This window comes from Lissotriton vulgaris, chromosome 12, assembly GCF_964263255.1.
Source record: "Lissotriton vulgaris chromosome 12, aLisVul1.2, whole genome shotgun sequence".
Classification (NCBI taxonomy): Eukaryota; Metazoa; Chordata; class Amphibia; order Caudata; family Salamandridae; genus Lissotriton; species Lissotriton vulgaris.
Window position 1 is genome coordinate 80,046,911 of NC_141700.1, and position 21,914 is coordinate 80,068,824.

General features: G+C 41.1%; 1 protein-coding gene across 1 annotated transcript in view; it reads right to left on the reverse strand.

Moving 5' to 3' along the window:
* Positions 1 to 15,363: 15,363 nt before the first annotated feature.
* Positions 15,364 to 21,914, reverse strand: part of LOC147673377 (hepatic lectin-like) — a 39,368-nt gene continuing 32,817 nt past the window's right edge. The window contains exon 5 of the mRNA XM_086945495.1: positions 15,364 to 15,840. Coding sequence (XP_086801621.1) covers positions 15,660 to 15,840 — 181 coding nt within the window. The 3' untranslated portion in view covers positions 15,364 to 15,659. The remainder of the gene's footprint in view (positions 15,841 to 21,914) is intronic.

Consider the following 21,914-nt stretch of genomic DNA (forward strand, 5'->3'; position numbering starts at 1 on the left):
TCCGGAGAGGTCTTGTCCTCCTGGACCTTTCCCTCTATCTGCTCCAACTGATATCCACTTTCAGCAGCAGTTCCCTGTGGGGCTCATAACATCTTACAGCCCAGACATGCTCAAAAAGCAAAGTCTAGACCTTTGAAAATTGGCAACTACAGACCTAAAGGAAAAGGACGATGAAAGAGAAACCGATCTCCTGCTATTAGAGTGATTTGCAGGAAATTATCTCTTTCAGATGCCGAAGTTGATATCAGACCCCAGCGTGAAGCTGCATCCGCATTAATCCTCATTTGGGATGACCTTAAAAATGCTGGTGAAAATTGGGTGACTGATTTCTGTTATAATGGTTGTTAATTATTTGTTCATTTTTATTATCACCTTTACTTACCCCATCTGGTTGATTGGTACATCCCATACCCCCTATGTTGCCACTTTCATTGTTCTCAGATGATGTCATCGACTGCTGGTAGTTGGAATGCTGCTGAGAGAAGTGCGAGGAGACCAGCTAAGAGAAGATCTTAGGGGGTGGCTTTTGAAGTCTTAATAAATCCATCTTCTCTACCGAACAGTGACGAGGATCAATCGGTCTATGCGGGAGACAACTGTTTTGCCTTTTCTCCTGGGCCTTCATCTCTTCCTCACTGATCAGTTATTTCCTATTAAGTCAGTATATTCACACTGGTGGTATGTACTCAACTACCACTTGATTATCCTGCATAACCTTCTATCCACTATTAACTTATTATGATTGGGTCTGGATTCCCACAAGATTGTTATGGCTTACAGTGTCCACCGTTTAGATCCTGCATGAATGATGCTTCCTCTTCACTCCTCAAGACATTAGTTCCTTTTTCAGCATAAACTAAAGCTCTACACTTTCTTCTTTAGTTCTGGATAATGATCGTTTACCACTCATCTGAAACTGCCATTATCGACATGGCGCAGAAAGGATTTATTAAAGTTGTTTGCTATAGGTCTCGACATTTAATAGTTTCAAATACCACATATCTTGTTCGACTCAATGGAGCCCCTTGCCCTCAATCGCTTTACTCTAACGCTGCATATTTCAGTTGAGAAGGCCAGAACGACAAGTAGGCTTGGTACCTGGAAACCGCTGCTGTTAACTTGGCAACAGAGAAGTCTCCTGTTATTTCATTGGCTGGTAGACATCCAGGTACCATTCACACTCTCAATTAACCCAATGGGGGTGATCCTGTGTGGGTTCACAGAATATCCATGAAGGAAAGCGTCTGACAACATCAAAATAAAAACAAAGAAAGTCATGACTCTAAACAAGGATTAAAGGATCAACTTTGGACTGTAGGTGAATTGGTGATTCTTAAAAGTCCAAGCCAACACGATGATCAATCAGCTTATCTCATCTCATTTTGTCTTGCTTCATCTCGTCTCATCTCATCCTATGAAAATATCTAAGAAAAAACATAATGTAGTTCTGATGCAAGGGTCTACACTTGGAGTTTGGATAGATCGGCACATTGTCCCATCGTTTATGGGGACAGACATTCCAACTTATCAAGAGTAAATGCTGAATCTCCTACCTTTCCTTCAAAGGTTTCTAGGCAAGGCCAAAATTCCGTATGGTACAAGGACTATGTAATGATTTGAGATGTAGTTCCATCGCACATGTTTATTCAGCGTTTATTAAACATCCTGCACAATATGAACGTCACTAGCCATGATGTATTGTATTATATATTAGAAATAAAGATAATGATATTTTTATTACCTCAATACCTTGTTATGTATTTTTTTCTCGTCATATTTTCTTACTTCATTCGTGTCACTTTAATATAATGCACTCTGTATTAATGGTTTCACACCACATAAAGGGAACAATGTGTTATATTTGTTATTAATTATTAGCAAACGTTTATTATTATCTCTACTTGCTCGTGGTAAACTCACTTACACCCTATGATGCCACTTTCCTTAACCCCGATGATGTCATCGATTGTTGGTAGTTGGAATCCCAATGAGAGAATTGTGAGGAGATCTACCTGAGAGAAAAGCATAGGAGGTGGCTTTTAAAGTATTAATACATAGATCTACTCTACCTCTACCCATTGGAGTAGTTTCTTCGCTACCCCATCCCATAATAGGAATGAATCTCTTCCGCCTTTTATTTCGGGGTGAATTTGCATGTTCTCCCACCTACATTTCCATTCCAATTGATGCTTGTTCACTCAAGTGCATAATAGGATCCATGATAAGACCTGTTCTGATTAATACTTATTGACGATAATGAAAGTTTTTGGATGCACTCACTCCAACTTTGATTACCAAGCTGAAGTCATTGTAAAATGAGGGAAAACATCAGAAAACAAGCATTCCCTGTTCTGGCACTGCTTCTTGGCCATATAAAATTGGATGTGCTGGAACCATCCCAAAGTCAATGCTTCAAAAACTGGAATTCTCACCTGAAGAAAATAGACAATTCAGTCTGAGCCTACTCAGTCCAGCACCTTTACATGTCAGTTGAGTGATCTGATTCCAGGAATATCATTCAAAAAGTCATTCTTCCCCTACAACATTCATGATTGGGATTTACAGTCAGTAGGAGGACCAGGCTTCGATTGGAGAGTCTGGGCTTGCATTTTCAGCCCTGTCCTTAAAGTTATGTGTCTACTGCATTATTATGCATTGGTTCCCTTAAACAACATGGGCATGGTGGCAGAGCCTGCTGATATCGGTAGGCTTGCATCTATGCACCTAAAGCCTTCCTGGGGTGGACATGCCTGTACTTTAAAGGATGTACGTGTCACACCTTTGCTCTAAATCTCCAGAGTTCCTGTTATTTGCCAAGAACAACCAATTAGTGACTTCTTAAAACCTGGTGATGGACATGAACTTTTAGTGCTTCGAACCCCATCTTTCACTGAATGCCACTTGAATTGACCCTGAACACCAATCTTACCCTTAATAAACACATTGGCAAAAAAAAACAAGGACAGCCTGGTACCAACTTTCTCTTCTAAAGAGGGTGAAACATTTTTTTCTGAAAGTGACTTTACATCTGTTTTTCAAGCTCCAGTATTCTGGTATCTGGGTGGTGGTCATGCCCTTATCTATGGCCACCAGCACTTTACACTGCCACCCCCTTAGAATCATCGTAGATGGTGCACCACGTCATCCAGGGCCTGACGAAAAAAGGATCACATCACCTCCAGCCTCATGGAATTCCATTGGCTCTCATTGCCAGCCGAACCCATCTTGAAAACCAGCTGCATCGTTTACAAAGCCATCATGACTGGCACCACACTTACCTTGCAGACACTGGTGGTTGTCGGCACCCCAGATTCAGGACATCATTAGACTGTTAGTCTTTAAAATCTATGTACCCAGGATCTGGAACAATATCCCTATATCCATCAGAAATGCCCAAATGCTGCTCAATTTCGGAAAGAGTTGAAGATGCACCTTTGTAAAGAACACTTCATTACAATGCATTAACGCCCGCCATCACTCGACCTCGACCCTGTATAGAGATCCACCGCCTTTCAGATAGGTTCACGCTAATGAAATATCACATGCAAATACAAAAGTACAAATAAATTATGGTGGGAATGTAATTTGGTCCATCACCGCTCATGTAATTCATGAGCAGTGGACAGGACCTTTTTTTGCCCCCTGTCTACTTGTGTCTTCCTTTTCAGAACCCCGTGCCTGTTCAATCCTCCCCTAGTGGAGATGCAGTGCAACCAGGTGGAAACTTTAGCCCTTCCTTCTCTTCACACCCTCAATACTTGCACACTCACACATTATGCACCCAAGTGCAAATACTTCTGCAGATTAACACTTGAACAATATATATCTTTCCTCATAGCCAAATCTGGAAAACGCTTTTGGGATTCATGACCAAAGAGAGTATAGAACCAGTTACAATACGCTATCCTCTGATTACCTGTCACACACCTGACACGCCCTCTTCATCACAATACATACGTCATAGGAACATAAGTCAATGTGGTGGAATCATTGAACAAGTAAGCACAGCCATCCCCCGACTTTCTCAGTGGTGCAAGTGCTAAAAAGAGCAAAAAATGATTTATGCCTATTTTAATTTGAGCTTCTGCTCATAGGTTGGTTAAAAATAAGAGTTGTGAGCTCAGTGTTCTGTGCTCCAGGTTAAGAAAGGTTGACCCACATTCAATATATTTCCAGGACAAAGTTTACCTTCAAGACAAATCAGGTCATTTCTCTGAGTCACAGGATTCAAGGAGGCCTCTCCTGAAACTAGGAGGCCTCTTACCCTGTAATGGAGACAGATGAAAACTGGAGGCGTCTTTTTTCAGTCATTTCAACACTTAAACAGTCATATCCACAGGTCTGTAGATATTGAGAAATATTTTTCAATTGTGTTACTTTTGAATTGGCAATTTTCTATTTCAATTCAGGTTCATATACATCATGTACCAGAAGCTGAGGATAAAGTGATTAACATTCATGAGAGTTACATTATTTTATTTACATGAGGGGGTTATATCCCCATTATGGATTTACCACCAAAGTAAAATTTGCATTGCAAGAGGATTTTCACATCAACGCTCTGAATGAGATCTCTTTGGTGACCAGCCGCTTCCAAAATAAAATAGTTACTAACTTTTTAGAGTGAAATTAATTCTTAACCTGATGACACATGTTTAAGAGCAATTTGATACTTCCTTAAAGTTAAAAAATAAACAGCAACATTATTTGACCATGACATGTCACACCACAACATTTATCAAATGGTAATACATATTTATGATTTCATCTGTAGTTTAACTCTCAATATGTTCTTGATAATTCACAGACACTGTCCTTTCACCATTACTGCAATAGGTGGCCGTGGTCCCACCATCTTTACTATTCAGCTCATTACAATCATGAAAGTTGATGAACTAAACCAAAATATTGTCACTTTCTGTGATCTAGTGAAAGCATCTTGTGTCTCCATCCTTCCTTTTGCTCCTTTCCCTTATTGTTCCACCCATCTCCTGCTTCTCTTCCACTGACCCTTTCTTTCCTTCTTCTACTCCGTATACACATGTTTCTGTATTTTCTCCATCTCAACATTCTCCTTTTGCTTCTTCTACTTTTCTGCAGTCTTTTCTTTATCCTTCCCATTATCCTTTCCCTCCTCCTTCTATTCCTTCTCCATTTCTCCTCCTATTTTCAATGTGTCTTTCCCCCCTCTTTTTTGCTCTCCTTTTCTCAGTATTCTGTGCCTCCTTCTCCCTTGCCATGTTCTTCTTAATGTATCTTTCTTTCTTTCTTTCTTTCTTTCTTTCTTTCTTTCTTTCTTTCTTTCTTTCTTTCTTTCTTTCTTTCTTTCTTTCTTTCTTTCTTTCTTCTTTCTCCCTCTCTCCTTCCTCCTTATCTCCCCCCCCCATCTGCTGTTTCCACTTTCCTCCTTCTCTTTTGTCTATTACGGGTCTACATTGGGCCTATACTCTTTATTCTTCTGTAACCCATCCTCATTTTCACATTCATACTTCTCCTCCTGCCTCTCAATCTATCCTCACCCTGCTTCCACTCCCCATCTCCCTTTCCACCTTCTCCAACGTCCCTGTTTTCCTTTTCCCCTTCTCTCTCTCTTTCTCTCTCTCTCTCTTCATCTCCTCCATTTTCTTCACCTTCATCTCTTACTAGTGCTCACTCTCTTTATTGTCATTCTTTTCCTCCTGCTGCTCACTCTCTCTTTCCTCCTTTTGTTCTACTTCACTTTCTTCCTTTCTTGTGCTTCTTGTGTTTCACTACATTGTCTTTTTGTCAAGCAGAATGATGTCCACCAATGACCTATTTTGCAAGATGTCATGCCTCAGCGCACGCTACACCCCTTCCTAAATACTTCTTGCTGTACATGTGCAAAGCACAATATTACAATGTAGTTTTTCTTCTTTTCCTCACAAGACAGAAAAGCGAATAAGTCCTGCATTTTTCTTTGTTCAATCTTTTTACTTGGGATGTTCTCAAGCGGTCAAACCCTCTCCTGCGTTGCTTCTATGGACCACAGGCTTCATAAAATATCCCAGCTTTCCCAGCTCTACCACACATGATTACTCCTTTTTAATTCCAGTTCTCTTTTTGTACTTACTGATAGTAATCATTGCCACAGACGGGTTGGTCATGCTTCTCAAGCATCAGAGGGCCAGTGTTCACTTATTCAACATCAAAAGACAACTGTTGGGAGTAACTTTCAGGTGTAATCCATTCTTAAGAGGCATGGACCCAATGTCGATTCAGCAAAGAGACATATATTTCATATTGCTGTATAACCAGTTGATGATTTAGTCAGGCCTGTTTTGAGAATATTCTCATTGCGCCACAGAGACTATCTAACCTATGAAGTTCTTTTCTCTTCCACAGGTTATGCCTTAGAGTGAAAATATTAAAAGCATATCCTGTTTGTTTTTATTTTGGATAACAGTTACTTAGAAATTGTCAGAGATGTTTAGTATCGACAAACGGCTATATAAATATATCTCAGTTTATAACCTATATCTATTTGCGTGAGACGCAGCCCAGTTACAGGCCAAACAAAGATGGCTGATATATGGCCATACTACTGACAATGTCCAATTGTACCAATGTAAACAGTTAATTTACACTGCCAAGTACTCAGGTCTAGTTCTACGTTTCACTGTTATGCAATTTGGGTCACAACAGTAATTCAGCTTGATTCCATATTACATGAAATATACTAGTTTTCCATGCTCCAATACAAGAAATTTATTACCCAAAGGAGTTAGGTCCTTTTTCGACGTGGACAAGGCTGGACCATGTATAAATGCAAAAAACACACAAATGCCTAGACCACTCTTTTTTTTAAAAACAAGAACAATTAATGAAGGTCAAGAATACTCTTTATTGAATTCTGACCATGTACTTACATTTTATACCTTTGACTTCTTTTTTAATTTTCAAAGTTTTTTTACATATATATTCATTAGCAAAGGTAGGACAAACTGTACATATATTTACAATACTATACAAACCAATTTATAAACAAAACATGTCACAATGTATCTACACAAACTCAAAAAAACATCATCACAACAAAAAACACATTAAATTGATGTGTACTTAATCTCAATAAATGAGAGACAAAATCAAAAGGAGGAAAAGAAAGGCAGGAAGGAAGGAGAGCGTAAGGAATAGAGTCAAATTAATGATACTCTTTCATGGTGTTAAAGCTAACAAATAGTTCTTGTGAGTAGATTATTCCTTCAAATGTGCCTCCAAGTATGCCTGTGCCTCCAAGTATGCCGACGCGTTTCGATTACAGGAAACCAGTTCCTGGAATCTCATCTGGGCCTTTTTTCTTTTGTCTGTATGATGTGAACAACAAAACAATAAAGTTTTGTGTTTAAAAATCTCATTGTTTATCTCCATTACAGTTGCACAAATGACCAATGCAATGTCTCTGACTTAAGACTACATACCAGATTTAGGAGGTGGACTGTGGAAGAATCTCTTGTTATGCTCGGAAAATTTTCTTTATTTAATTCCCCAACGTTTTGGCAGTGAAAAGTGCAGGGGGCTGTTTAGAAAATGCGAAGTGTAAATTATTCAAACCTAGAGCCTCTCTAGACTAGTGTGAAAGCCATTATGTGGCCTACCTTTGTATTCGTTGTTAGCAGATTCCTTTCTGATTCTTCGCGTTGTATGTGGAGTTTACTCAACACATGTACACTTTCAAACACTCCATGTCGTGAAAATACAGAGCTGCAAAACATTTAAAAACGTTTCAATGCTGCTGTCCTGCCTTTCAAACAATTCTAGCTAATTGGGGGGCTCCATTGGAGCAATGAGGCCCTTACCTGATCATCTAAAGTGATTTATACGGCGGTTTTCTGCCACACACGTTCGAGTACTGTAAAAGACAAAAGGGGAACATTGTAACCCCTTTGGATAGCGTGCTTAGTCAAGCTGGTTTTACCACAAATCCGGCAAAGCGCTTATCTATTTCTCGAGTCACTCTGGACGTAACACACGTCCCGGTCGATCTCAACAAAGATGGCCGCTCGTTTTGTGGGCGTGCTTTATGTCATGCTCAGATGCGAGGACGTTGTTCTTGTAGTGAAATCTATCTTTTCAATTAAAATCCCCGATTGCAGTGTGGGATATGGATTAAAGGTATGTGTGGCTAGAGAAATGTCGCAAGCTAGTCATTTAGTTATTCATTATACCCAAGGACATGTTGTGTTTGCGCCTACCGTGTGGGCCTACCACTAAAACGCAGTATGTGAATTGAAGGGCTTCCTGTGCGTAGAGGCTGGTCCCTTAATCCGCGCAGCCCCAAGGTCACCATTTTTCATTAAGGAAGAGGGCTCAAACCCAAAGATTAAAATGAGATGAGGGTCAGTGGTCACTAACTGCCACTTCGGTCTAAGTGAAGACGAAATTTCATACTCTTGCAACTTCAGATAGGTTATTCAACCCTGTCTGAGTGCTATTGAATTTTAGAATGAGGTAAGCTTCCTTTTGTAAAAGGACTCTTTCTACATCAAGACAGCGATTGGTTTGCTTGGCCGTGAACAGGATAGACCATTTGAAGTCATGTTCATCATGGCCTTTCTCGACAAAGTGCTCAACCATGGGTGCGGTCATAACTTTCTTCTTGATGGGTGAGCGATGTTGGCTGATTCGCATATTTACCTGTTGGCTTGTTTTGCCAATGTAAATCAACATGCATGGACACTGTATCACATAGATAACATGCTTAGTTCTGCAATTTGAGAAATCCTGATGTTTCCATTTTATTCCTGAATGGCAAAATTCTTTCCCTTCAATGGTATTGGGGCATGCCACACAATTCCCACATTTATGGTGGCCCTCAATAGGTTTCATGTTACACTGAGTTAGCAAGTCATTTTTGGGTTTTGGCACTGTAATATCAGCCCTAATTAGTTGTTGCCCTATGCTCTGGTTTTTCTTGTAAGCAAATATTGGTTTGGGAAAGGGACAATCTAGACCTTCCAACAAGTCCATTTTTGGACGTGGACAAGGCTGGACCATATAGAAATGCAAACAAGCATTTACAATGCAATAGGTCTCGCAGCATTAAAGTTTGAGTTATTGGCATTGTGTATGACAATGCTTTGCATAAAATTTTTAGCAAACTTTGAATTGGTGAGCAGTGAGCGTGTGTGCAAGAGTATGCTGTTGCTCACAACTGTTATTATTCACACAGCTCTGATGATGCACCTCACGCATGGGGCTGACGCAGTTATTATTCACACAGCTCTGATGATGCACCTCAGATACGGGCTCACAGCTGTTATTATTCACACAGCTCTGATGATGCACCTGAGCACGGGAATGCCGGCAGTTATTATTCACACAGCTCTTATGACGCACCTCAGGCACGGGGCTGACACAGTTATTATTCACACAGCTCTGATGATGCACCTCAGCACGGGGCTCACAGCTGTTATTATTCACACAGCTCTGATAATGCACCTCAGGCATGGGGCTGACAGTTAATATTCACACAGCTCTGATGATGCACCTCAACATGGGGATGCCGGTAGGTATTATTCACACAGCTCTTATGATGCACCTTAGGCACGGGGCTGACGTAGAGGACGAGATGGAGAACGAGGCAATAACGTATGCATGAAAGAAGGAAGGCAAGAGTGACAGCAAAGAATGAAATAAAGACGGCTTTAAGGACAAAAGCAAGCTGGGATTTTTTATAAATGAAATACCTGCAAAGGAGGGACAGGTATGAGATGGAAGGGGAGGAAGACAGTGAGAAGAAAGGAAAGTGAGAACGGCACAGCAACGAATGAAGGGACGTGAGAGAGAAAGGGTGGAATTAAGGAGGGAAAAAGAGGAAGAATGTAAAAGGGAGTAAAAGAAGGTGTAATAACTGCTTAGAGGGAGGACTATGAGGTGGATAGATGGATGGATGGAGGAGAAGCAAGACACTGCGGTTAAAAGTAGTAAGGAAATAATGACAAGGTAACAAAGAAGTAAATAGAAGTGGTAAAGAACATTTGCAACAGGCCTCGTTAAAAATTTTCTTTAAATAAGAATTAAATAGAATGTTCTGCCAACGGCTTGTAAAAATGGCATAGAAAGAGATAATCTTCCCTGTCTTTTCCTTCCCTAGCTGCAAGGTCACAGAGAGGCATTAGCGCGGGCGCCAACCCCTAAATGCAATCTTATTAGTAAGGCTGTGCCCCATCGTGATCTGCTCTCACTTATCCGGTGCAATTGGAGCTATTTATGAGTCACTGTAATGATAACCTGTCGAAGAGAAGGACAGCAGCATCCAGGGCTTGGGAGCGGGAGCACATTAGTGAGTTCTGAGCTGCCCTGCATCCTCAGGCAGGAAGAGTTGTGGACTGGCCCATATGCCCACATGCACGGATTTCACCTGAAGTAGGCACAGGAATGTTTGAAAAAAGTAGAGCTTCAGATAGGAACACTGTCAAAGAAGGAGTACCATTGGCTTAATGCAAGGCAGGGACACGGGTCTATACTTCCACTCTCTGTGAGGTTAGTAAAGGAAGGATAAAAGGGTGTCCCACATCCATGGGCCCGATGTCTCTGCACCCACTGCTACACTAATGACGACCACGCTCCTGCTCTCTGTCTCCCATGTTGAATATCCAGCGGGGTACGCCCGACAAATGTGCAAAACAATCTTGTTATCTTCAAGTCTTTTCCTCCACTTACCCACACAGAGAACCATTTTCTCCCGCCCTAATTTTTAACATGGGAGGCGCTACAGTGCTTAATTTGAGAAGTGGTCTCCGGTGCTCTGGCACTCCGGCACTTAATCAACACTGGCGCTTGAGCACCAATACAGGACACATTTATTTTGGGTAGGCACAGGGAGAGTTAAGTGATTCGCTCACGTCTACACGTTATGTGCGTTGTTGTCGAGATTGTTACATTTTATATCTGCTTTCAACACCGTGTGAAAGTAAACAAACTGGTATTATCGATATATTTGTGAAAAATAAAAAACCGTAATATAACTTGAAGACACACCGAGATTCTGGGAAAAGTCACCTTATAGCAGTTGAGCAAGTGTCTGAGTCTTCCCTCTGAGCCAACGCCAACTTCTTGACTCCAGCTCTTCTGACAACGAGCGTGTTGTGGCGCTATACGAGCCTCTTGTGGCACTTTGAAACGGAGAGCGGAAATGTCAGAGCAAAAGCCTGAGCTGGGCTGGAGGAGCGAACTTTGGTATACAGGGCCGTAGTGGTGCGGCGGCAACAAGGACATGCGCGATACGACCTGCTCTATAAATGTGTGTTTTATATGTATACATTTTTTTAAACATTTGAACAGACAGGAGGAGAGGCCATCGTGCGCTGATAGTAAGGCATGTGCAGAGGTTATGGCGCGCCCGCCATTGAATATCAGACATTCTGCAGAGCGCTGCGGAGGTCAGATGAAACACTGCGCTTGCTGGGAAAGAGTAAGGCTCACTGGCAGAGCACCAATAAACGTGCGGGCGCAAAACGAAACCTATCGTGGGGCAGGACTTCCGTTTTGTGAAGCCCGCGCCCACCGACTGCCTGGAGGTAGCAGTGGTGACACGGGGCTCCCATGCCCGAGGGAGAGCCCCGCGGAGGCTGCTCAAGTCCGGAGTGCCGGTGAGCGGGGAAGGGGGGCTGTCTGTATGTGTGCGTGTGTGTGTGTGTGTGTATCTGTGTGCGACGGCGGGGCGGGGCGGGAGGGGTGGGGGGGTCTCTCCGTGCGTGTATGTGCGCTTGTGTATGTGTGTCTCTGTGTGTGCGCATGCGTGCAGGGAGAGGTGTGCCTGTGTATGTATGCGCTTCCCAGGAGACAGACACGGCGAGCGCGTTCGCGCGCGTGTGGCCTGTGCCGATCGCCTTTAGCGAGATGCGTGCGGCCAGGTGCTGTCTCCCGGGAAGCGGACCCAGTGACAATAGATCTCTGGCGGAGACAGCGCTTACGCGCTGTTCGCCACGAGACCTAAAAACACACAAATGCCTAGACCACTCTTTTTTTTAAAAACAAGAACAATTAATGAAGGTCAAGAATACTCTTTATTGAATTCTGACCATGTACTTATATTTGATACCTTTGACTTCTTTTTTAATTTTCAAAGTTTTTTTACATATATATTTATTAGCAAAGATAGGAAAAACTGTACACACCCTAGAAATGTTAAGGCAAAATTTCTGAAACATTCTTTTAAAAGAGCACGCTTCACGCCCTGCGAATGCCTCCTACAAGTACAAAAGCGAGCAGCACTTGACAAATTAGTGTGTGTAACAACTTTTTGTCCAGATACACATAAAATGAGACAGGCTGTATTGAAGAATTGGCACTTGTTGGAAGGTCTAGATTGTCTCTTTCCCAAAACAATATTTGCTTACAAGAAAAACCAGAGCATAGGGCAACAACTAATTAGGGCTTATATTACAGTGCCAAAACCCAAAAATGACTTGCTAACTCAGTGGAAAATGAAACCTATCGAGGGCCACCATAAATGTGGGAATTGTGTGGCATGTCCCAATACCATCGAAGGGAAAGAATTTTGCCATTCAGGAATAAAATGGAAACATCAGGATTTCTCAAATTGCAGAACTAAGCATGTTATCTATGTGATACAGTGTCCGTGCATATTGATTTACATTAGCAAAATAAGCCAACAGGTAAATATGCGAAACAGCCAACATCGCTCACGCATCAAGAAGAAAGTTATGACCGCACCCATGGTTGAGCACTTTGTCGAGAAAGGCCACGATGAAAATGACTTCAAATGGTCTATCCTGTTCACGGCCAAGCAAACCAATCGCTGCCTTGATGTAGAAAGAGTCCTTTTACAAAAGGAAGCTTACCTCATTCTAAAATTCAATAGCACTCAGACAGGGTTGAATAACCTATCTGAAGTTGCAAGAGTATGAAATTTCGTCTTCACTTGGACCGAATTGGCAGTTAGTGACCACTGACCCTCATCTCATTTTAATCTTTGGGTTTGAGCCCTCTTCCTTAATGAAAAACGGTGACCTTGGGGCTGTGCGGATTAAGGCACTAGCCACTACGCACAGGAAGCCCTTCAACTTACATACTGCGTTTTAGTGGTAGGCCCACACGGTAGGCGCAAACACAACATGTCCTTGGGCATAATGAATAACTACATGACTAGCTTGCGACATTTCTCTAGCCACACATACCTTTAATCCATATCCCACACTGCAATCAGGGATTTTAATTGAAAAGATAGATTTCAGTACAAGTACCACAATCCTCGGGTCTGAGCATGACATAAAGCACGCCCACAAAATGAGCGGCCATCTTTGTTGAGATCGACCGGGACGTGTGTTACATCCAGAGTGACTCGAGAAATAGGTAAGCGCTTTGCCAGATTTGTGGTAAAACCAGCTTGACTAAGCGCGCTATCCAAAGGGGTTACAATGTTCCCCTTTTGTCTTTTACAGTACTCGAACATGTGTGGCAGAAAACCGCCGTATAAATCCCTTTAGATGATCAGGTAAGGGCCTCATTGCTCCAATGGAGCCCCCCAATAAGCTAGAATTGTTTGAAAGGCAGGACAGCAGCATTAAAACATTTGTAAATGTTTTGCAGCTCTGTATTTTCACGACATGGAGTGTTTGAAAGTGTACATGTGTTGAGTAAACTCCACATACAACGCGAAGACTCAGAAAGGAATCTGCTAACAACGAATACAAAGGTAGGCCACAAAATGGCTTTCACACTAGGATAGAGAGGCTCTAGGTTTGAATAATTTACACTTCGCATTTTCTTAACAGCCCCCTGCACTTTTCACTGCCAAAACGTTGGGGAATTAAATACAGAAAAATGTCCGAGCATAACAAGAGGTTCTTCCACAGTCCACCTCCTAAATCTGGTATGTAGTCTTAAGTCAGAGACATTGCATTGGTCATTTGTGCAACTGTAATGGAGATAATGAGATTTTTAAACACAAAACTTTATTGATTTGTTGTTCACATCATACAGACAAAAGAAAAAAGGCCCTGAATCGATGAGATTCCAGGAACTGGTTTCCTGTAATCGAAACGCGTCGGCACACTTGGAGGCACAAGCATACTTGGAGGCACATTTGAAGGAATAATTTACTCACAAGAACTATTTGTTAGCTTTAACACCATGAAAGAGTATCATTAATTTGACTCTATTCCTTACGCTCTCCTTCCTTCCTGCCTTTCTTTTCCTCCTTTTGATTTTGTCTCTCATTTATTGAGATTAAGTACACATCAATTTAATGTGTTTTTTGTTGTGATGATGATTTTTTGAGTTTGTGTAGATACATTGTGACATGTTTTGTTTATAAATTGGTTTGTATAGTATTGTAAATATATGTACAGTTTGTCCTATCTTTGCTAATGAATATATATGTAAAAAAACTTTGAAAATTAAAAAAGAAGTCAAAGGTATAAAATATAAGTACATGGTCAGAATTCAATAAAGAGTATTCTTGACCTTCATTAATTGTTCTTGTTTTTAAAAAAAAGAGTGGTCTAGGCATTTGTGTGTTTTTTGCACTAATACAAGAAGTGGTCAAACCTGGAATTTGTCACAGAAAATGGTTCTCAATTCAGAATTTACATGTGGAGATTGATGCGGTACCATTGACGTCCACAAACCTTCTCCATTGCAAATGGTGCAAGCATTTGCAATGCAATAGGTCTGGCATTTGTGAGAGTTTAAGCTATTGGCATTGTGAACGACAATGCCTTTTATTTATCTGTTTTGCTAATTAGTACATTAATAAAAGGCATTGTCATTTACAATGCCAATAGCTCAAACTCTTGTTAATGCGAGACCTATTCAAAGAAGCGGCCGCTATTGTCCCGGGCTGTTCGGAGTACTCATGGCGCCCTGAATGTTGCAGGAAAGCAGGTCGTGCCTGCAGTAGGAGAAACTTTAGTGCTCTGAAACTAAATTAGATGTATTGTGCAACAACCGAAGTTAAAGGGCCAGTCCTCATGGGAGGTTACAAATGAAGACAAGGCGGACTAACAAGCCTATTAACGAATCAGAAGCCAGCATTTACGAAGGGCACTGACACGAGCCAATCACAAATATGGGCAGAGAGTGGGCGGGGATTCTATTCCATACCCGGCTCGACCTCAAAAGTAGTAAAAGCACAGTAAATGTTCAGTCTCAAGGGATGTGAAATTATTGCTTAGAAGGCCCTAGTACATACACTCAAGATGTACATTGAGAATGCCGCTCCAAAGATAACACACTTTCTTGTACTGTACTGTTTTACATAATAATTCCTGAAGAACTCCTTCTTATCATAAATGTTGCAAATTATTTAACTTACTGCAGTGGGCCTTTTCTTCCAACTCCCACCCCATTTCTTCATATTTTACACTATCACCGGTTCTGGCCTTTAGAAGACTTTTCTTTCAATCATTTTTTTCATCTATTTACAATACATTGCATTCACTGTTTCTAAAAACGCAAAATTAAAATGAAAACATTTTAGAAATCTAGTTAGGCAAGATATTTCTCTTTCTCATATACATGGGAATTAGGCATCACTATTATTCAAATTTTGACAAACTAACCCCTGTTGCCCCATGAGAATTGTGCATTCAGTCGCTGTATGTAAATGTGGCCTGTTGTTTGTTAACATAAAAGAGTTTTACTAAAAGCGATCCATTGTCTGGCTGGGTATTTCATGGGGTGAAATCCATCTTCCTGTCCTCCGCCTCTTTTTCGCAGATGAAGTTGTATCCATTTCCACAATAGTCATCATTCCAGAGACTCAAAGTTCCTGTGCACGGTGGTCTTCTAGAGCCCACTGTGGCGCAATCCTCTAAGGCTCCAAAGCTATCAGGTTGCTTACAGTCCCAAAATCTAAAAAAACATAAGGATGAAGGAATTTGTTTCAATTTACAAAAATGTTGGAATATCTGCCTGTTAGCCAGCTGTACCCATTTCATCTAGCCAGCGGTGCCCATTTCATCGGCCTCAGAAGGATGAAGGGCTGAGTGAACCTGAAAAGGATGCAAACCTGTGGCCATGAGGCGAAACCCAGGTTTCTGAAGGGAAGTGGGCATTACATCTACTGAGTACAAAAGATGTACACTCCTGATTTAGATATCTAAGTCTCATTATTTCTATTTCCTGATGACTAAGAGGTTTTTTCACCACACAGTATTGCCACAGGTCAACCTAATGGAAAAAAAACTTGCACCCGCATAAGCCAGCCATGTTATGCTATGTGGCAACTGCTGTGTGATTTGTGTAATGGGTTTTGTTGTTCTATCTTATGTGTTGTGTTCTATTGTGTTGCATTGCATTATGTTTTACATTTCAATCCTGCTCAGGATGTCATGTTATGGTTTGGACAACTCTAGGATGTCTCAAAAGGGATGAATTTGGAAGGAGAGAGAGAGAGAGAGAGAGAGAGAGAGAGAGAGAGAGAGAGAGAGAGAGAGAGAGAGAGAGAGAGAGTGTGTACAATGGAGGAAATCAAGAAAGGAGCCCTGTTGACAGAGTGATCTTCCTCACAATGTTGTACACAGAACACTGAGGAAAGCCTGAAGAAATTGTTAGGCTCAGCCAAATCTATCACCACAGAACTCTATCCCCCCCGTTCCTCTAATTTGACTTATTTTCACAACCTACCATTTTTAGGTCTCGCCTGAGCCAGTGCGCATGCACTGCTCTGCGAGGCATTTATTGAGAGCTTTTGAGCTCTGAACATACGCTCGTGCTTGTGTTTTTTTTATTAGCCCGCAATTGGCCTGTGCCTGCGTCTTTCTTAAAAAGACAGCACGCAATTGGTCCAAGGTGGGTGATTGTCCTGCCTTCTTTGTCCCCTGACCTATGGTGCTTGGGAGCGATCATTAATGCCATCTGTTTCCAATTATCGCGTTGGCGTTAATTGGAAACAGATGGTGCTCGTGTTTTTCCCTTTTTTCCTTAAGAATAAACCTTGTGGCAGCTATGAACACTGCCTCGGGCTAAGTCTTTAAAAATGGAGACTACACCAGGTGTCCCAGATTTACCAGGATTGCCCAGGCAAATGTCAGTAATATTAGCACATGTGCACATTTTTCTTTTCTACCCCAACCCACCCTTTCATTTAACTACATTAGGATGATGAAAGAGCACTGCGAAAATATCACTTTCCCAGCCTGCATCCTGGACGCGAGCCCGCCCCAAAGGCCCTGTGACCTTTTAGCGTGTGTTGTTTTGAGCACTGAGGCCCCAGACCTGTTATCCGACTAAACCGCCAGCAACGATATTGTTAAGCGATGTTGTGACTTTGGGCGCCGGAACCTTTTTTTTAAAAAACAAAATATCCATGTATGCATTCACCAGAACATCATTCATAGATATGCAATTTTGAATCCATTCATCTATCCATCCATTCATCCATTCTCCCACCCATCCATTTGTCTATTATTTTGAGCATGCATTCATCCAAACATCCTTCCAGACACACTCTCCTAAATAGGCATCCACCAATAGGCACAGACAGGGAGCATTTATCCATCCATCCGCACTCACTTTACCATTTAACCACCCATGCATCAATCATCCATACATCCATAAATTCAACTGTTTCATCATCCAAGGCATTCGTCTGGTCCTATAGGTATCCATCTGTTATTCTAGACAGAGCTTGGCTTTCCTTATCCACCCGTTCATGTACGCACTCCAACATAGTCCCATGCGATTGCAGGGTAAAAGTATGATCATATTTTGACCCACAATAGCACCAAAAAGATTACTACTCTATATCATGTTTTTTGCAATGCCACTTACATTTTCACTTTAATGCTGTTTGTACATTTGCTGTAAACTGGTGAAGCTGGTAATATCTGAGACAAACTTCTAGCCACATATTACATAACATATCTTACAATTATCGCCAAGCATAATTACACTCTACTAACTACAACATACACTCCCCATAATACAACTCAATACCACATATTTCCATGCCACATAATTAAACTCTACTCAATGCAACATAAATACACTTCACATATTACCACTCAGTACCACATATTTACACACCACATAATTACACTGTACTCAATACAACATAAAAACACACCACATAATAACACTATGCCACATATATACACACCATATAATAACACTATATTCAATGGGGAAACAACACTTACAACGCAACTTTTACAACGCACTACCTTTACAACGAAACTTTTACAATGCAACATCCATTACAACGCATACCATTACAACGCAACCATTACAACGCATGTCACTACAATGCATACCACTACAACGCATGTCATTACAATGCAGTCATTACAACGCATACCATTACAACACATACCTACACTATCCAACACTTACCCTACTGTTGCACCACCTGGAGTTAGAATAGTAATTTTTACCCCTACACTATCCAATACTTACCCTACTGGTGCACCCCATGGAGTCAGAATAGTAATTTTTACCCCTACACTATCCAACACTTACCCTACTGCTGCACCCCCTGAAGTTAGAATAGTAATTTTTACCCCTAAACTATCCAATACTTACCATACATGCATTGTAAGGGTATGTGTTGTAGTGGAATGCGTTGTAAAGGTAGTTTTAAAGAATTTGTTGTAGAGGCATGCGTTGTAATGGAATGCGTTGTAATGGATGTTGCTGTGTAAAAAATGCGTTGCAAAGGTATACGTTGTAAAAGTATGTGTTGTAACGTCATACATCCTATTCAATGCAACATATATACACTCCACATAATACCACCTACTACCACATAATTACATATCACATAATTACACTCCATTAAATGCAACATAAAAACACACCACATAATAACACTATGCCACATAAATACATGACATATCATTACACTATACTCAATTCAACATATATACACTCCACATAACACCACTCAGTCTCTGCCATAGTTACGCAACACATAATTACACAAAAATAAATGCAACATTAATACACACCACATACCACTAAATACCAAATAGTTACAAAGCACATAATTACACTCTACTCAATACAACATAAATACACTCCACATAATACCACCCAGTACCACATTTTTACACACCATATAATTACACTATACTCAATGCAACATAAAAAAAGTCCACATAATACCACGCACTACCACAAAATTACATGTCACATAATTATACTCTATTAAAGGCAACATAATAACACTATGTCACACGTATATAAGCCACATAATTACAATGTACTCTATGCAATATACACCACTCACTGTGACATAGTTACACACCACATAATTACACTCAACTCAAAACAACATAAATACATGCCACATACCACTAAATACCACATAAATACAAGCCACATAATTACACTCTACTCAATGCAATTTAAATACACTCCACATGTAACCAATAATTTCCACATAATTACACTCTACTCAATGCAACTTCAATACACTCCACATACCACTAAATACCACATAATTACAAGCCACATACTTACACTATTCTCAAAACAACTTAAACACACTCCACATGTAACCAATAAATTCCACATAATTACACTCTACTCAATGCACCTTCAATACACTCCACATACCACTAAATACCACATAATTACAAGCCACATAATTACACTATACTCAAAACAACTTAAACACACTCTACATATTACCACTCAGTAGCGCTTTGAATCCCACAGTGTAGTAAGCAGCTGGGCTGTGCTCAGGCCAAGGGCATACCTGAGGCTGGGCTGGTCCACTCCATTTGGTTCCAGTTTTCTGGAGGTGCTATTGCTTTATTGATTTGTTATTGCTTGTTTGATCTGCCCCCCAGCACCCGAGATGGCAAAACATAAAACCCTGATTCCCACTAAGATCAGACCAAATTCATCTTTTATTTCATTCCCTGGGTGGAATGTTGGAGTGGATTAAACTTTTCCACATAACATGGACACCTTGCTAAATGAAAAAGATGCCAGGGATCAAGAACGATGCCCCCTATATTACAACCGTCAACCTGTGCTTTTGATACCAGCCCAGTGAGCACTACTGTGCCTATTGCTGTGGACTTGGAGCTCTCCCAAAGAAAATTACAGGATTCTGTGAGGGGGGTCGTGGAATCTCTGCTTTCTCCAATGCTATTGCAGTTGGCGACTGTCAAAAATAATATCTGCAGTGGTTCATCAAGTCTCCCTACCTCTCCTAATATTATACCTGCTCAACTTCCTCACGCTCTGGCACCCGGGCTTTGCACTTTTGCCCTGAGTTGCCCCCAAACTAACACTATTGCCCACCCAATTGTTCTGTAGACAGCCAAATGCCCACACCCCCATTTTGCACCACTACCTTTTAGAAAATCATCAATCTCGAGTAGATTATGGGCCAAGTGGTGTGGGAAAACATACAATACATGTTCAATTAAAAGAGTTGAATTGAACATATAAAGTATGTTTTTCTTTCCCAGCTATAGGTACCACTGACCTGTTGCTAAGAAGAAGGGTGAGTTAATTATCTACCTCAACGACGCTTACTTGCCTCAATCCTACGATTGTTCTTGTTAAAATCCATATTTGACAGTTTTAGCAGACAGAGAAATGGCGGTAATACTTTGGGGGCCTCCGGCGCTGCCTTTAGTCTTCGTCAAAGACTGCCTCATAATTAGTTGACACCAGTTATGTGGTTAACGTCCGATGTTGTAAAAATGTGAATTGATGTCAAATGATTTCAATAGCCTAACATGGTTTTGTTAATTGCCATGGGAGGGGAGCTATTTTCCCCTTGTCACCATGTCTACTAGTTTTTCTCTGGACGGGGTGGGAGGGTTTTGGGGGAGGGTGGGAAAGGAATGGGGTTGTCTTCAATTTGGATATTTTTATGTATTGTTAGCATATTTTGCTTACTTTTTTCTGGATGCTATTGTTTTCTTTGCTCAAGTGCCAATTTCCGATTTCTAGCTGTAACCTCATGTGTCAATTTGAAGGGGTGCCCCGGTACACATTCGCTTAGCCCGGTGGCCCAATGTGAAGCATATTTTGTCTGGCTGACTGAAATGTACAGATCTGCATTGTACATACTACACTCAGGTTATATGTCATATTGCAAGAATGGTAAGAAAATTTCCTGCCCAGCCTCAGAGCCCTACTATGCTAATTCCCCGTTATTATGGCACGATTTCAATGCCAGCACACACCAACTACAGCTTGTATGCCGTGTTTAGTCCAAAGATTGCTGTGGGCTTTCAATTAGTGTTCCCACCAAATGTTTAGTCGATACTTCACTGTTAAATACCCCCTTTTATCCATACAGCCCGTACACACAGACAAATCACATGAGACAAAGGTTTCAAGGCCTCAATAACAGCAGTGATAATGTTTTAGATAGATCATACTTATGACATACGTATGACATCACACACTATGCCCAAAACCCCCTCAGGGATTTCCACGCTGAATAGCCTGAAAATACTCTTGCTTAACGTTAAAGGCCTTAACCATCCGGTTAAGCGGAGGAAGATTTTGGACTATCTCCAGAGACAGAAAGGGGATGTCGTCCTCTTACAAGAGACAAAGATTGATGCCAAACAATTCAATACACTTAAAAATAGATTTTACAATGAAGTTGTTGGTTCTGAGACAGTGGGTAAGAAAAACAGGGTTCTGGCCCTAATAGCGAAAAAATCAAACATTGAAATAGGAGCATACATGGCCGATACTAATGGGAGGTGGATTACGACTAAATTGATTAAGGACAACGCAGAGTTCTTTATTACCAATGTATACGCACCTAATAGTATCGAATTAGACTTCTGGAACAACCTATCTAAGCAGATTGAAACTATCCCAGGTTCAGCTATGCATATCCTGGCCGGAAATTTAAATCTGCCTCTAGACCCAGCTCTAGACAGGGACTCACGGTCTGCTTATTGCAGCAACAATTCCCATAAAGCCTTTACTAACCTCTGTTCCCG